This window comes from Balaenoptera acutorostrata, chromosome 7 (assembly GCF_949987535.1).
Source record: "Balaenoptera acutorostrata chromosome 7, mBalAcu1.1, whole genome shotgun sequence".
Taxonomy (NCBI): domain Eukaryota; kingdom Metazoa; phylum Chordata; class Mammalia; order Artiodactyla; family Balaenopteridae; genus Balaenoptera; species Balaenoptera acutorostrata.
The window spans coordinates 5934201-5952482 of record NC_080070.1 but is presented as its reverse complement, the minus strand read 5'-3'; the positions used below and the strand labels follow the sequence as shown (position 1 = coordinate 5952482).

Genomic DNA, 18282 nt, shown 5'->3' with positions numbered 1-18282 from the left:
TCTTGATCACCGTCAGCCAGGGGGCAGTCATGATGTTCCTGGGTGGAAACCTGCCCATCGACACCTCAGTCAGGTAAGATCAAAGGTGCGTCTTAGACTCGATGAAAATTCTGTAAGGAACGCTGGTGAGCAACAAACCTGTAACCTTCAATTAGAACTAAGTAGTTGTGGTTATGAAGTGTAATGGAATTATTATGAAAAGATTATTGAAACAAAACATTCATTCATTCAAGAACTATTTTTTGAGCGCCTATGATCACCACCAGTATTGTTCTAGGTGTTCGAGACACTGCAGTCTCTGACCTCGGTGAGCTGACATCCCAGTAAAAGGAGGAAGAAGCAGACAGAGAGGCAAACAAGACATACACACAGTCAGGTATCTTCTCTGTGAGAAGCATCCAGGCAGAGCCTAAACTGCAAGTGAAGAAGTAAGAAAGGCAAGGAAAAGTGAGAAGGCAAAGCAGCTGAGCCTGCGAGAGAACGGCTGGAGACGAGGCAGGAGACGTTATTAGGACACGGTGAGGACCGCAGGTTTTTATTCAGAATGTGACGGGAAAACCAAGGGTTTTGAGCACGGAGTAACCTGGTCTGATTTATATTTTAGAAAGATCACTCTGGCTATGCTGTGAATAACTGAAACGGACAAAAGTGGCTAAGGGACATCAGTAGGAGCCCACAATATAGTGGCTACGTAGACTATCGTGACCAAAGGATGACGGTGGCCTGGACTAGCGGGGCGGAGACGGAGGCGTGAGAAATGCTGGGTTCTGGATGCGCTGCACAGGCAGGACCCGAAGGATTTTCTGGTTGACTGGAAGTAGGTGCGAGAGAAAGGGGATCAGGGTGACTCCAAAGTACAAACGCACGATGTACCATCTATCAACAGAGGGAAAGCCTGGAGGAGCAGCACGGGGTGGGGGTGGGGTGGGGGGGAGGGAGCAGGGGCCGGGTTTAGGTATGTTCAGTTGGAAAGCCCACAAAATACCAGTTCAGGGGAGAGGAGAGGCTGGCGGCTGTGGTGAGCCAAGCAAGTTCTTGGAGAGCGAGGGTCACAAGAAAGCAAGTGCAGGGAGAGCCAGAGGGGCACCTGTGATGCCGGGTCAGAAAAACAAGAAAATTCAGCCAAGGAGGCTGGGGGAGTACTGGCTAGTGAGGGAAGAGACACACAAGAAATAAGATATTAATAAACGTTTTAGTATTTCGTTGCATATAAAAAGGATGTAAATCCTCCTACACATGGCAGTGAAATGAAATTGAAGACCTTCCATCTGCCACAGGAAAACTGCCTCTTCTTGTTACTATAGAAAAAAGGGAAGTGTAATGAGAGGTATGTCTGTCAGTTCCATAAACCAGGAACAGATTCTCCTACGCCCTCCTTGTGTAGAAAGGCAAAGCTGGCTCTCTCCGGGTATCACTTTCCTCTCTCCCTCCCTTTTTCAATCGCTGGAGAAATTAATCCAATTTCCAACCTAAAACCCTGAGACTGCCCTAAGCAGACTAATAGCCACTTACTAGTTAAACCTACTAATAAGCAAGGTAATAAGAGATTTCTAAAATTGGATATTCACAAAGTAAGATTTGTATTACTAAAGTGTATTGAGAACTCCTAATTCATATCCTACTGAGAAGTCTACCCACCATGCAATGCTTGATAATGCTGCAAAACTCCTAATGAGAATTCCCCAACTTTCTGAGAGCAGCTTTATTAATTCAGCAACAGGGCTACCTTGAGATGGCAGAAACTGTGAACTGCTGCTATTTTTTCCTTTAAATTATAAACCACCATTAGTTAAATTTCATCATATCAATTTAGTTTGCAATGAGTTGTTTATACACTACAGTATATAAAAAAGCTACATCTGCATAACAGTATTTGGTCTAGAAATTTCCCCAAACTAGAAAATATTATTATGGTTTCATTGATATTATTCTCCTATACCCCTATGTTAAAAGATGACATAGTCGCAGCATTTTTGCTTTTGCAGTGATACTTCACAGAGACGTGTTACTACTGAACGTTTGATAGAAACAACCTGTTCTGTATTATAAAGTTAAGTGTGAAAAGAATCCCCAGATTTACAGAGTACTGTGTTTTTTAAAACCATAAAACTACCCATTCATTTATGTTGCTAGCAATGAGTTTATGATACCATTCCCTTTCTCATTCCTTGTTATCTCTGAACATAATGTTTTCCTACTAAATCATGGGGGAAAGGGTGGAGGAAGGGTTTCTGCCCTGTGTTAGACGGTCAGAAGCCTGGTAAATGGAACGTGATGTCTGTATATGTCTCATGAACTTTTAAGGGATTCACATACTCTGACAGTCATTTCTGCCCTTGCCTAAAGATTTAATAAATACTGTTAATTCATTCTTTACTATTTAACAGTAAGTATCAGATAGGTAAACATTAAAATCATGATTAAAGTTGATGCTGACAGGCTTCAAAGTACGGTCATATCATTCTGCTTCTGAGATACTATCAAGGTAATAAAGTTGTACTTTCACTGGGTCCATTCCTTACATATAAAGAAAATGTATTTATATTCAACACCATGACTCTCCTTCCAACTCGATTTTAAATAGCACAAAGATACACAATTATAAGAACCACTTTTATGGGCAGAGCTTACCAGGAAAAGTATCTTCTATTGTTCTATGACAAATTCCCAAATGAGCCTTATTTCTTTAAGGACACAAAATTAAAAATTGCTACATACAGCAAATATTAAGGGCAAGATCACGGCTTTCTTATGTTCTTATCCCAGTGGCGGACAACCAAACTTGTTCAGGTAGCATTAAAATGAGTCTGCCTCTCACACCTGCAGACTGTCATGTGCCAGCTAACAAATCAACACCGCATGCGGTCAGGACCCCTCCTTCCTGATACCGGCAGGGGTTACTTCAAACTCTCTTCCCAGAGTTAGTTTAGCAACCAACAGCTTTCCTTCCCTGCCACCAGCACGCCAGGACACGAAGGACAGCTTAATATTTTAAGCCAGAGGCTGGCAAACCCTTCCTGAAAAGGGCCAGACAGTAACTATTTTAGGCTTTGTGGGCCATATGGTCTCTGCGGCAACTACTCAACAGCTCTGCTACGGTAGAGCAAAGACAGCCATAGACGGTATAGTGTAAGGGAACAAGCAGGGCCGTGTTCTGATAAATCTCTAGGGTGCTGAAATCTAAAATTCACAGAACACTCACATGTCACAAACATTATTCCTTTTCAAATATTAAAAATGTAAAAACCATTCTTTGCTCATGGGCTGTACAAAAAGGCAGTGGGGCCTTTGTGACCTGTAGGCCATAGTTTGTCCACCCCCCCTGTTGGAAGCTCCTTTTTAAGTCTCTCTCTTGCAAGCTTTGGGCAGGTGAAGTCTGTGAATCCAGCTGTTAAAAGTCCATGAACCTGGCTGTTAAGTCGGCTTCATGTCTAACATGCCAATCAGGGTTTGACGAATCCCACCTTTAAATCTATGTGCTCCTGGTGATAAATCCTAGGTAAGTCCTGGTGCCCAGAACCTAAGAAGACTGGTTCCAGGGCCTACCTAGGGTTCTAAGATAGCACAAAACAAGACCAGCTTCCCTGGATGGAAGTGTTTCAGGTTCTCTTTCATGATCCCTAGAATCAAGACTTGTGTCCTAGTCCTAGAATCCTTCCGGAAGATTCTGAAACCAGGGACTGAAACTAGACGAGGTAAAGGCTGTGACTGGTTCTGGTCTTGGGTGCTTTTTCCTGCACGTGGCCTGAGATGCCAATAGGCTTTGGAGCCAACTTCTCAGGAAATGCGGCGAGGGCTCTCTCCAATCCCCGACAGCTCACTTCTGCACAGCCCCCTCTCAAGTCTTCAGAGCTAGAAAGGGCTGGGGGACTAGCGCTTCTACAAGAGTAAGGTACAAAGGATCCGGAGTGTGTTCATCCTTTCTTTTTAAGCTTGGAATCCCTAAAAAGGGCTACTGTTGAGAAGGAAAAAAAAAAAAAAAAAAAAAGATTCTGCTCTCTATTTGTTTTCTTAAATCAGCATCTCTAATATGAGGTTCCAATGTAAAACTGGGTTCCGATGGAGATGAATAACAATTTCTAGATGGTGGGACCTGGACACTGAATAAAATTCATTCAGTGTAAAGTGGGTAAAGCTTCTGGAAGCTTTTTGGGGCCCCCAGTTGGAGATCTATAGGTTTAACTGAATACCCCCTGCAATCAAAGCCTCCAGGAATATACAGTGGCTGTTTGTAGGCAAAAAGCAGGCTTCTCAGTTTATAAATCCTTGAAAACAATACTTACTGTTTTCTATGGTTGGATCGTAGGAATCAACAAATTGGCCTTCGACAAACTGAATCGTCAATGAGGATTTCCCTATAAGAGAGAGCAATAGCTGAGTACGCACTGGCATATTAAGGTAAAAAAAACTTTAATTCTACTATTTTACCAAGAAATACTCTAAATGGAAATAAATTCCATATATACTACAGGAATTTAAGCAATTACGCTATTATGAATTACACAGGTCTGTGACATTAACAAACCGTACTGACCAGTACGCATATCACATAGTTTGTTAAAAGTAAACAAACTCTTAAATAAGGTTTAAGCTAAGTTAATTTCCTCTGGTGTCCCTGAAATCTGGCTATTAATTTTGAACTCGAAATTAATAAAGCATGATCAGTTTCTTTGGGCTCTTTCACTTATGGCTGTTTTAAGTGTTACCAAGTAGTTTTTAAAGAGGATAATCTGAAAATATGTGATAAAAGTCGGTTTTTAAAACTTCTTGAAGGTAGACATTCTCTCTCAATCATTCAGTATTGAAGGCCTCACAATGTCTGGCACACAGAAGACAATAAAGAAATGCTCTGACTTCACAAAATCACCAGTAATAGTTGAGCCTGTATGTTAACAAATCAAGAACCAGAGCCCCAGGTTCTCACCCCCCTGTTGTCAGTAAATTTCTCCTGGAGGACTTTAGAAGAGGGTACCCTGTGAAGACACCCCTGCAAGAACACAGGCCACATTACAGCCATCCCTCCCCTCAGACACCAAAATCCGAGGATACTCAAGTCCCTTACATAAAACAGTGCAGTATTAATGAACTTATTTACAAAGCAGAAACAGACTCACAGACAGAAAACAAATTTATGGGTACCAAAGGGGGAAGGTGGGGGGGGGGGATAAATTAGGAGCTTGGGATTAGCAGATATATACTGCTAAACAGATAAACAACAAGGTCCCGCTGTACAGCACAGGGAACTATAATCAATATCCTCTAATAAACCATAATGGGAAAGAATATGAAAAATAATATATATGTATAACTGAATCACTTTGCTTGCTGTACACTTGAAACTAACACAACATTGTAAATCAACTATACCACAATAAAAAAAAAAGTAGTATTTGCATACAACCTAGCACATTTTCCCACATACTTTTAAATCTCTAGATTACTTATAATACCCAATAATACAATGTAAATGCCATGTAAACAGTTGCCAGTGTGCAATAAACTCAAGTTTTGCATTTTGGAATTTTCTGCCCCCCGCCCGCCATATTTTCCATCCGAGGTTGGTTGACCCCCGGATATGGGGCGAATACGAAGCGCAGACTGATTTTATCAGCAGGAAATAGGAAGTGGTCCCTCCCTAATTTCACCCCAAACCCTTCCTTCTCTCCGCGTCCTCAGAGCATTATGAAGCACACACACTACATGCTCGCTGTATCTCACGGAACTTCCATCTCAAAGGAGGTCAGGGAGAGCCAAGGAGAGAGGTTTGGTAACACGAGTTTTACACTCCTGGGGTTTGGGTTGGGCCTGTCCTCCTCCAGACCACGGAGAGGTGCGGTCCACGGTGGGCACAGTGTTTTCACACCAAAGGCAGTCCCCATACACTCAAATTAACTAATACGCGAGCTTATAAATAGGGGCTGCTGGGAGACAACGAGAAAAGCCCCGAGTTGGCAGGCCTGCCCGCTCCTCATGAGCAGCTAAGCACCGTTCAGAGCGTCTCGAGAATGACAAACAACTGAAATCCTTCTCTACAAAGCAGCCTACAAGAGCTTTTGAAAATTAAACGTTACTTCCCTGCTTAAAATCCTCACCGCCATCAGAATAACCCCCAGCTCCTAACCCTGCCCACAGCCCCGGGCTCTCCCCGCGGGTGCCCTGCTCTGCCCCCTTCCCTACCTCATCTGCTGCCCTCCCTCCTCCTCCCGGGCCCTCCCAGGCTCCAGTCACATCCTTCTGTCCCTGCCAAGTTCCTGCCCGCCTTTGTGCCTTTGTCCCAGCCACCCCGCATCTCTGAATGTACAGACTCACTTTTATCGTTATTCTGGCCTGAGCTCAAACGTCCCTTCCCCGAGACCGCCCAGCCGAAGGTGGCGTCAGCTCCCTAACAGTCACGCTCTCATAGCCATCTTGTTTTATTTCTTTTTAGTGCTTAAAGTTATCTAAAATTTTCTTCTTTCACTAATTGGTCTACCAAGACCAGTGCAGTGCCCGACACACTGTAGACATGTGGGCTCAGACCTCCGAAGGGCACGCTCACCCTCAGATACTACAGAAGATGTCCATTTACACACATGACTAGGAAACACAGTTCTAGTCTGTGTTGGTGTCCAAGCACGGGCCTGCCTGTGACACAGGGATACAGTGGTAATCCAGGAACGCCACACACTTCAAACGGACTGTGTTCAAAAGAAACCATGTTATATAAGCTAGCCCATAAAGGAGCATTTAGCTCAAAACACAGCAAAGCTATTTTATGTAATGAAAGCAGCAAGGGAAAAAACCCTCTCTTGTAAGTTAGCAAAACTGAAAAATTTTAGAAAGAAAATAAACTTCTTTAGAGCTTTTGAAGAATTAAAAACAAAAGGAATTAAAAATGATTTTTAAAACTTTTAAAAACCAGAACTGGATTAAAAATAGTGAAAGAAAGAGGGTGTGATATACATACTAAATTCCCCCAAAGAGGACGGAAACCGGTAGCAAACACTGGATTAGACTGTAATAAACCACTATGTACCAGCACCAGCTAAGTCTCAACAGCCTTACTTGTAGGGGGGAGGGGAGGGGGAGAAGAGCCTCAGGACTTATCGCGAAATTTCAGAAGCCACAACCAAAAGCAAGTTACACACAGTAAACAAGACAGCATGAGATAAAGTGCAAAGATGGAGTTATAGGTAACAACTGGACCACACTTAAAGATACAATTATTGGCACATATCCCAAGAAGAGTTCCTCATTTGTACCTTTATAAAGGGCATAAATTATTTGACAGGCTAAATGGACATTTAACTTGAAAACACAAGTAATTATTCTGGCAAAAGCAGATGATGTAGTTCAACCCAAATCACAATGCAGGTTGACAGCAAACTATCACCTTCACAAGTAACTGGGACACCAGATTTAAAACTGCAGTTCCTCAGGGGGCAAGCTGGACTTCTCAATCAGATCGGTCCTCGGAAAAAGGGATTATTCATTAGCAGAAGCAGGACTGAAGAAAAGCTAGGTCTCCCTTGGGTCTCTCATCCTTGGACTCTCCCCTAAGGGAGATCATTAATTCCTTAAATTAAGGAGGGACAGGGAGGCTACATTTGCAGACTTGACACAGTGGTTTTCTACGGTTTCCATTAAAAAGGAGAATTATATAGAAGACAACTAGTGCCGAAATCTTTACAAGTCAGCACTAAACGATAATTATTCTTCGTAAATAAAGCCCACTGCTCATAGTGTTCTCAGTCCTGGTTCTAGTAATTTCTGGCTTTCAGAGACGTCCTTACCATCCTCATCCTCCAAAGCAGCAATTCAGCTCTTTGGTCAAGTTTCGCAAGCAGTTTGCTTGCAGCAGCTACAAAAGACTTTGTTGATCTACAGCAAATTATGTTCTTTACTTGAGCACCTTTAAAATTTTCCCCTCATAATAAGTTCATACATTTATTTGGCTTTTGTCCTTATCAAATTCAGATTCTGAAACACTAGTTATGATCATGTTTCAACAATGATCATGCTCTCGAAAGGTGCATTAATTTGTACAATCTGAAGAGAATCTCAACTCCAGATCAACTCTTTGGAGAAATGTTATATGAAAGCAATATAGGAGTGATCTGAAATAAACAGAAAAGCAGCACGTGCCCAGATGTGTTTATCAACACAGACATAAATCACTCGTTTTATAACAGTACTGTAAGAGGTTTGAAAATATATCTCAATATCCCACAATTAACTTCCAATTATTTTCCCTCCAAACTAAGAACTGCCTTAGTTTTAAAAGTCATAAAAATTATTTAAAAAAAGTTTCTTCTGAACTTTTACCACGTAAAAACAGCATTGTTATATATATATATTTTGCAATGGTAATTTAGCAGAGTAAGTTTTTTCACCCAGTATTTTCACAACAGAAGATATACCTTCAAGGTTGTTAACTGAACCTCTCACACTTCACAACTGTTATAAAATAGGCACTATTTATACAAACGTTTTAATACTTTTCAGATTAATTTTGAACAACTTTTCATGCTCATTCTCCATAAAGAAAAAAAATTACGTATATATCACTCCCCACCCCGAAACCAGCATCCTCTGGAACAGCAGACAGTCACTCGTTCACGGGGATAAAATGGGGAGGAGTAGGTCTCAATCTGCTGGGCTATCACATCGTTGGGCAGAAGGGTCCGCTGGACCAACGTCACGCACCTAGCATACAACCCATCCCAAGAACTGCTTTCATTTTTACCTTGAGTCCTTAAGCTTGCCTTATGGGACTTCGATGTCCATGCAGATGAACTGACTAACAGTTTAGCTTCCAAGCTCACGGGTCTTGCCACCAATAATAACCACCTCCACACACTTCAGCGACCGCCTCCTGAGCACCCAGACGACTCCACCTCCAACCCTGCACCTCCCGCGAACCAATCAATAAGCAGGTGGTGCGTCTTCCCAGCGTCCTCACCTTCTGACTCCCATCACCTAATCCAGACCATCTCTGGAAGCAATGTTTTCAAACCAGGGGTTGTATCCCACCAGATCATGAAATCAACATACTGAGCTAGGACCAGCACCGTTTTTAAAGAAATAGGAACACCAGAGTGGACTGCAAATAATAAAGTCATCATGGAACTTTTCAGTTATATAAACATTTATGACTGGGTCACAACGTACAATGTATTTCTTACTACAGACTGAGGCCCAAAAAGCTAGATATACCCTGCTCTATGAGTCTCCTGAATCTCCAATCTCTACCACTGTTCACTTCCTTCCTGATCAGTTTAAGTCCCAAGATAAATCACTGTGCCCCACGCACTACTCTTTTATCAGAACCTGTCAATTTCCTTTCTCTGGGCTGATAAATTCTATGATCTTAATCTCATCTTTGGCCTTTTGTGAGCCTGTTGAGCTCAGCTGCAGAAAAGCCCCCAACCCTGTGGCTTGGCAACCATTCTCAAGCTGTGGCCTTTCCCCCCGGCTCTGTCCTCTGTCTTTAGGAATCCTTTCTGTGAGTGTCCCTTTCCCAACAAAGCAGCGAGGTGTGGTTTCAGCAGCATCCCAGGGCAACTTACTGCAACTGCAAGTTCCTAAGCCCCACCCAAACCTCCCAGGCAGGAGTACTAACAAGCCCCCACTCATGTGCTGCACCCTAAAGTTTAATTACCACTCCCCCCTCAGGTGCCAAGTTCAAATGTGACCATTCTAAATCACCTACCTCCCCCTGTCTGCAGGGTGTTCCCAAATCCTCCAGTTCCTCCCAGCAGCTCAGATCAGAAGCATTTAAAGAACATACAACATGGGCCAGGAACTGGGACACAGCCATGACTACCAGCTGGGGCTGAACCTTAGAGGTAACTGCTGTGACACCGCTGTCTTCCACTCACCTTTGCCTTGGCTCTGTGCACGTCAGACAGTGTGAAGGGAGCCCCTGGGCTGTGCAACGCAGCCCGTCTGCCTGGCCCTCTTCACATCATCACCACGGCGCAGAGGAAGCGGGCAGCACACCCTTCTTTCCACAGAAGCGATTCCAGCCCCTGGGCTCTACATCCCATCCCCGCTCCTCGGCTCTACATCCCATCCCCACTCCTGGTCTCCTCCAAACCTTCCTCCTGAAACAGTTCTAAACACATTCTTCATTTCTCTACTGGTTTAACTCCAATCCATCTGGTTTGTTCACATGCCTCTGACATACTTATTAAATATGTTTAAAAATCCAGGGGAGTACATCCTGACTTATGTTCCCCTTCTGCTCTCAGTGCTATAGAAAGACTTGGTTGGGTGTTGCAGCCGTTGGGTGCTATATCCCTGACCACAGAGATGAGCGCATGCTCTAGAAAATGATCTCAGTCACTGAAAGCTCTACCCCACTAACCCAGATCAAATGCAACCGCGGGGATGCATGTGACCTGCATGTCCTGTAGTAATCTGACTACAATACCTGACAAAAAGTGTGTAGCCTCTGGTTTGAGGAGCCTTGAAGTAAAAAGTCAGGAACATAGAGGCTAAAGCTACAGAGGCAATTAAGGAAGAGAAGCAGCTCTTTCATTTAACAAAAGAAATCAAAGAACAGTGAAGCATGCAACGTGTAACAACAATTCCAAGAAACTACTGGCCAGAGGCACGTTGTGACTTCGGGATGTCTGCCTCCATAGGGACCAGATGCTGACACAGCCACCAAGCTGCAGGTGGTCTACTCTCCCCTCCAGTTTCCCGGAGCTAAATGGTTACACTACCCGCACTGAAACCTGGACTTGTAGCTTCATCAGTTACAGACAGAAGAGCTGGACTATTCACTTTGTAAAATAAGGAGATGTGCTCCCCAACCTGTCCAAACACCTTTTTTCCTCCTGGTTCTGCCTCACAACGGCTATATTTTTAACAGTGTCAAGCTTGGTAACATTTCATTCCATTCTGAATCCCGAGTTTTCAAATCCCTGACTATGGATTAATTCATTAATTTCTCAAATAGCTATTAAGCAGCTATTATGTTCCAGGCATGGTTCTAGGCGCTGGGATATATCAGCGAACAAACAGAAATTGCTTGGTACATAAATTCTAATAGTGAGAAGTATATTAAAATAAAAAAGCACAATAAATGCAATAAATTGGAGAAAATATGTATCTATTTCCTGTAAACAAAGGAACATAACAAATAATTACCATGATTTTTTAAACTAATGAATGGATCTAAGCAATGATGAGGAGCAGCTATTAATGCCGCAAAAAGAGAAATAACCAGATATTATGGGTCTCCTGATACAAACACAGACCACTACCCTGGTAGCAATTTTAAGGAGGGTGGGGAAGGAAAAAGAGAAAGAAACCGCCTAAATCTGACCAAACTGCTAGATTTAACTACCAATTTACAGGAAATAATGGGGGACAAATGAACATCTTGAATACTATAGGATGCAATAGCAAAACCCAGATTCTAGGTAACACTTCAGGTAACCCCTATATATCAGAATTTCTAGGGTGGGGCCCATGCTTCACTCAGTATTTTTCAAACTCCTCCAGTGATTCCAGCGTGTCTGGAAGTTTGAAAACCAGTGTTCTAAAGCAGGGCTTCCCTAATGTTAAAGAATAAGCAGTTCTCCTAGGGACCACGTTAAAGTGTAGATTGTTGATCTATTTGATCTGGGGTGGGGTGTGGGATTTTCCATTTCTACCAAGCTCCCTGGTGATACTGATCTCCAAACCAAGTTCTAAAGTTTAGAATACTGGTTCGCAAACTTAGCTGCACTCCAGAAACACAGAGGGAATTCCAAAAACTACTGGCTGGGCCTCACCCTCAAGTAATTCTGATTTAATTACTACAAGGTGCAGCCAGGGCACGGGGATTGTTAAAAAGATCCCTGAGTGATTCCAATGTGCCACAGGTTTGAGAACCCCTGGACCAAGGTCAAGGCTGGCAGGCAAAAAGAGATGGAAGAAACTCTGTTCTTGAGTTGACTAACTAGTCAACCGCTAGTCTTCCATTTATGTGAATGAATAAACCTTATTCTTTAAGCCAGCATGAGACAAATTATTTCGCAGTCAAAAGCATACTAATTGATTGCAATAGAACTGAAAATTTTAGTATCTTCTTATAAAGATCACTCAAATCACTCTTCTATTTGATAAATTCATATTTTAGAGTGATAGGAGTCTTCTCTGCTTTAAGAAACATTACTTATCATTTGACTCTACACCCACTCTTAACTGACACAATCTGGAAGTAAAATTTCTCAAGGGGGACTTCCCTGGTGGTGCAGTGGTTAAGAGTCCGCCTGCCAATGCAGGGGACACGGGTTCGAGCTCTGGTCCGGGAAGATCCCACATGCCGCGGAGCAACTAAGCCCGTGTGCCACAACTACTGAGCCTGCGCTCTAGAGGCTGCGAGCCACAACTACTGAGCCCACGTGCCACAACTATTGAAGCTCGCTCACCTATAGCCCGTGCTCCGCAACAAGAGACGCCACTGCAATGAGAAGCCCGCGCACCACAACGAAGAGTAGACCCCGCTTGCTGCAAGTAGAGAAAGCCCGCGCGCAGCAACGAAGACCCAACGCAGCCAAAAATAAATAAATAAATAAAACAATTATATATATAAAAAAAATTTCTCAAGGAACAAACATCAGTGATGCCTTCTAATAACTGACTTGAATGATCCTTGGAAGAGGCCAGAGCCAGAAACTTAAAGAAAGCTGCTGACAAAGCACTGGGGTCATATTTTTTATGTGTCTGGGATGGGGGTGGCAAATGGGACAGGACGCAGTCCTACCAGGGACCAAGCAAGCTCCCCACAAGAGGATTGTGGACTGGGGCCAGATGATGGCCAGTGAAAAAAACCCAATAGAAAAGAGTGAGTAAAGATGGGAAGAGGGCAGAGGAAGTAAGAGGAAAACAACTCAAACACCAACCTGTAATCCCAAATTCCCAACCACACAAAAACTCTATTACTAAGAAAAAGCAGGGGCTTCCCTGGTGGCGCAGTGGTTGAGAGTTTGCCTGCCAATGCAGGGGACACGGGTTCGCGCCCTGGTCTGGGAGGATCCCACATGCCGCGGAGCGACTGGGCCGTGAGCCACAATTACTGAGCCTGCGCGTCTGGAGCCTGTGCTCCGCAGCAAGAGAGGCCGCGATAGTGAGAGGCCCGCGCACTGCGATGAAGAATGGCCCCCACTTGCCGCAACTGGAGAAAGCCCTCGCACAGAAACGAAGACCCAACACAGCCATAAATAAATAAATAAATAAAATATTAAAAAGAAAGAAAGAAAGAAAAGAGCAACAGAGAAACCATAGGGTAAATATTGGTAAACTGGAATATATAAAAAAAAAAAAAAGAAAAAGCAGCCATCAGAATAATTGGAATAGGTGAAATTAATCTTATAAAGGTCTGGGAAGACTGTAACTAAACATGCCCAGAGTTCCCAGAGATTATCCAAGGAATTGCTTCTACTGTAAAAAACTTATGAAAGAACAGATTAAACATGATCAAGTGAATATGAAAAAACGTTTTTTTTCACAAATACTCTGTTTAAAAAAAATCCAGGTAACATCTTTTGAAATAAGTTCCTACTATTTCACATAAAATACATTTCAAGTAAATAATGGAATAACTGTGGTTATGGCCACAGGGCAAAAAGTATTCACCATGTAATAATCAACTTTTCCCGTTTCCAGGACTCCATTTATTCTAAGAAACATCATCTGTTAACGGCAGCTTCGCGGGGCAGGGGTTGATGAGAGCACACTAGTAAATTAAAACCACAATACATCCTGGCACTGAGGAAATATAATTAATAGAAACAGGACTGAGGGTTAAGGTTCAGGATTTGAATTCAGATTACGGTGTGAACCCCAGCTGTGTCTCTGGGGAAGTTAATGCCTTTGTGCCCTGGAACCCTCATGCGTGTGATGACTAAACACAGTACACCTTCAGTCCACACACATCGACTGGTGCTATTCCATAACAGGATTCTATGATCACCTGAATTCTGAAAAAGATGCCAGCATGATACACCTGATTGCCACCTACAAGGATCCTGTAATCTTAACAGAAAGGAAGGCACCTATGTGAAAGGTCAAGTACACCCCTCCCCCCCACAGGAGTAGAAAGTGGTGGTGGTGTTTTTTAAAAAAGAACCGCCAGGGAGTTCCCCTGTGCTCCAGTGGTTAAGACTCTGCGAATTCACTGCAGGGGGCATGGGATTGACCCCCGGCTGGGGAACTAAGATCCTGCATACCACACGGTGCGGCCAGAAAAAAAAAAGAAGAACCACCACTGGAGAATTTCTACTGAGGAGAGGGACGTGAGAGGAGGAAACACTACGGAGATCAGGAGGAAATTCTGAAAAATGGACTAGAAATGAAAAATGGGCATTTTAACCTGCTTCAAAATAGGTATTTAATACAAACCAAAAAAGGAAAAAAATGGAAAAACTGATCTGTAAGGGAAACAAGAACCTCAGACAATTTAAAAAAGAAACAAGTATGTACTTGATTTCAAGACTTAATAGGAGACTACAGTTATCAAGACAGTGTGGTATTGGCATAAAAACAGACATATAGATTAATGGAACAAAATACAGGCTCCAGAAATAAACCCACACATATAAATGATCAGCTGATTTTGGATAAAGGTGCAAAGGCAATTCAAGGGAGAAAGAACAGTCTTTTTCAACAAGTGGTGCTGACACAACTGGATATCAATATTAAAGAGAAAGAACCTGACCATATCCCATATAAAAGTACAGGATAAAAAATGGATCACAGACCAACTGCAAAACCTAAACTATGAAACTTCTGGAAGAAAACATAGGAGAAAATCTCTGTGACCTTGAGTTAATAAGAAAGATTTCAACAGCACAATCCATAAAGAAAAAAAGGGTATATTGGACTTCATCGAAATTAAAACTGGTCAGCAAAAGATTCTTGTTAAGGGGATGAAAAGACAAACCACAGACCTGGAGAAATCATGTGCAAAACACATTATCCGACAAAGGGCATGAATCAGGATATATAACAAACTCTCAAAATTTAACAATGAAAAAAACCACCCAATTAAGCATACGAGCAAAAGATTTGAACACTTTAACAAAGAAAATATTCAAACGGCAAGTAAGGACTTCCCTGGTGGTGCAGTGGTTAAGAATCCGCCTGCCAATGCAGGCGACACGGGTTCGAGCCCTGGTCCGGGAAGATCCCACATGCCGCGGAGCAACTAAGCCTCTGCGCCACAACTACTGAGCCCGCGTGCCACAACTACTGAAGCCTGTCCACCTAGAGCCTGAGCTCCACAACAAGAGAAGCCACCACAACGAGAAGCCCGCGCACCGCAACGACGAGTAGCCCCAGCTCCACTGCAACTAGAGAAAGCCTGTGTGCAGCAACAAAGACCCAACACAGCCAAAAATAAATTTATTAAAAAAAATAAAACCGCTGCTAATCAAATTATATAAAAGAAAGGCAAGTAAGCCCATGAAATGATGCTTATCATTATTCATTAGGAAAATGCAAATATAATTACAGTGAGATATAACACATCTAATTAAAAACGTCTACAATAAAAAAATACTGACAATACCAGTACTGGAGAGGATGTGGAGCAACTGTTCTCTTTGGTCGGGATGCAAAATGGTACAGTCACTTTGGAAAAAGTTTTTTAAAAATAAAACACATTTATCAGATGACCCAGCAGTCCCATTCTTAGGTATTTTTCCAAGAGAAATGAAAACTATGGTCACCCAAAAACTTGTATGCATATACCTATAACAGCTTTATTCATAACTGTCCCAAAGTAGAAACAAACCAAATGTCCTTCAACCTGTTACTAGATAAACAAATTATATTAAATCCACACAAAGGAACACTACTCAGCAGTAAAAAGGAATGAACTACTGATAGACACAACAACACGGATAAATCTCAAATGTGATTCCATTTATATTACATTCTGGAAAAGACAAAACTATAGGGACAGAAAACAGAAGGGGGGTAAGGGCTGACTACAGAGGGGCACAAGGGCATTGTGCGGGGTTGATGGAACTGTTCTGTGTCTTGTGGTTGTGGTTACATAACTATAGAGCATTTATTTGTTAAAACCGAGCCATACACAAAAAGGGATAAATTTTACTGTATGTAAATTGTACTTCAAGTTTAAAAAAGAATCTTAACCTTTACCTCAGACACAAAAATTAGCTGGAAATGGATCATAGACCTGAACTTAAGAGCTAAAACAATTATACTTCTAGAAGTAAACATGAGAAAATTTTTATGATCTTCAGATAGGCAAAGATTCCTTACATGATAAAAAAATGAGTAAACCATAAACAAAAGAACTGATAAACTGGGCTTTAACAAAATTACAAATTTCTGTTCTTTGAAACGTAAGAAAATGAAAAGGAAGCCATGAACTAGGAGAAAATATTATATATATATGAAAAAGAACTATTATTCAGAATACATAACTCAATAAAAAGAACCCAATAACAAAGGCAAAACACTTGGACACTTCACAAAAGAAGATATATACAAATGGTCAAGAGGTATATGAAAAGACGCTCAATGTCATTAGTCATTGGGAAAAGTCAAATTTCCATGGCCTACCACATCCGTACTGCTAAAGAGTTAGAAAACTGACAATATCAGATATCAGTGAGGATGGGTCTCATTTGTTGCTGGCGGAGTGTAAAATGGCACAAATGCTTTGGGAAACTGGTAGTTGCTCAGAAAATTATAAACTTCATACATGTGACCCAGCAACTCCATTCCAAGGGGTGCTTACCAAAGAGAAATGACGGTGTCAACAAACACACAACAAATGCTCATCAAAGCTTTATTCTTAGCAGTGAAACACTGGAAACAACAAGTGACTGGAGAAACAAATTATGGTATATGCATACAACAGAATACTACTCAGCAATAAAAAGAAACTCCTTATATATGTGACAACATGGATGGATCTCAAAACATTATACTAATTGAAAGAAGTCACACAGTAAGAGTATTTATTGTGTGATTCTATTTATGCAAAATTTTTTAACAAGAAAAACTAATCGATAGTAATGGAAAGCAGATCAGTGTTTGCCTGGGAGTGGGGTGGCGTATGAGGGAACTTTTGGGATGAAAATGTTTTTTATTTTGATTGGAGTAATGGTTTTACACAGGTGAATAAATCTGTCAAAACCCATCTAACTTTACACTTAAAATGGGAACTTTCTTAGACATAAATTATACCTCAATAAAACTTGATTTTTCTTTGTTTTATTGAAGTATAGTTGATGTACAATACTACTTAAGTTATAGATGTATAATATAGTGATTCACAATTTCTAAAGGTTATACTCCATTTACAGTTACTATAAAATATTGGCTATATTCCCTGTGTTGTACAATATATCCTTGTAGCTTATTTTATACGTAATAGTTTGTACATCTTAATCCCCTACCTCTAGGTTGCCCCTCCGCCCTTTCGTCTCCCCACTGGTAACCACTAGTTTGTTCTCTGTAACTGTGAGTCTGCTTCTTTTTTGTTATATTCACTACTCTGTTGTATTTTTTAATTTTTAAAATTTTTATCATTATTTTTAAATTTTGGCTGCGTCAGATTTTCATTGCGGCATGCGGGACCTTCATTGCGGCAGGCGGGATCTTTTCGTTGAGGCAAGTGGGCTCTTTGTTGCGGGGCGTGGGCTTCTCTCCGGCTGTGGCGCACAGGCTCCAGGGCACGTGGGCCCTGTAGTTTGTGGCACATGGGCTCTCTAGTTGAGGAGCACGGGCGTAGTTGCCCCGCAACATGTGGAATCTTAGTTCCCCAACCAGGGATCGAACCGCGTCCCCTGCATTGGAGGGCGGATTCTTTACCACTGGACCACCTGGGAAGTCCCTGTTGCATTTTTTATATTCCACATATAAGTGATAGCATACAGTATTTGTCTTGGAGGGTATTATGCTAAGTGAAATAAGTCAGATAGAGAAAGACAAAACTTGATTTTAAAACAAGTATTAAAAAGGGAAGACATTTATTTTTTTTACCAAGCGTAACAGGATAGTGATTAGCTATGTGACAGTAGGCAGTTTTCCTGGTCTGTTTCCTCATCTGTAAAATAGATATAATAACAGCACATACTTTATAGGTAGTTGTGAAGATTAAATGAAAATATCGATACATACAGAATATCTGCTATGTAATAATAATGACATTTATTGAGGACTTATTACATAACCACATTCTAGACATTTTCATTTAATCCTAGTCTCACATTCTAATAATTAGTCTCACATTCTAATAATTATATCTAATATATTAACTTGAAATCTAAG

At 41.7% G+C, this 18282-nt stretch overlaps 1 protein-coding gene across 1 annotated transcript in view; it reads right to left on the bottom strand.

Annotated features, from left to right (window-relative positions):
- Positions 1-18282, bottom strand: part of RHEB (Ras homolog, mTORC1 binding) — a 47212-nt gene that overhangs the window by 16003 nt on the left and 12927 nt on the right. The window contains exon 2 of the mRNA XM_057549960.1: positions 4284-4355. Coding sequence (XP_057405943.1) covers positions 4284-4355 — 72 coding nt within the window. The remainder of the gene's footprint in view (positions 1-4283; positions 4356-18282) is intronic.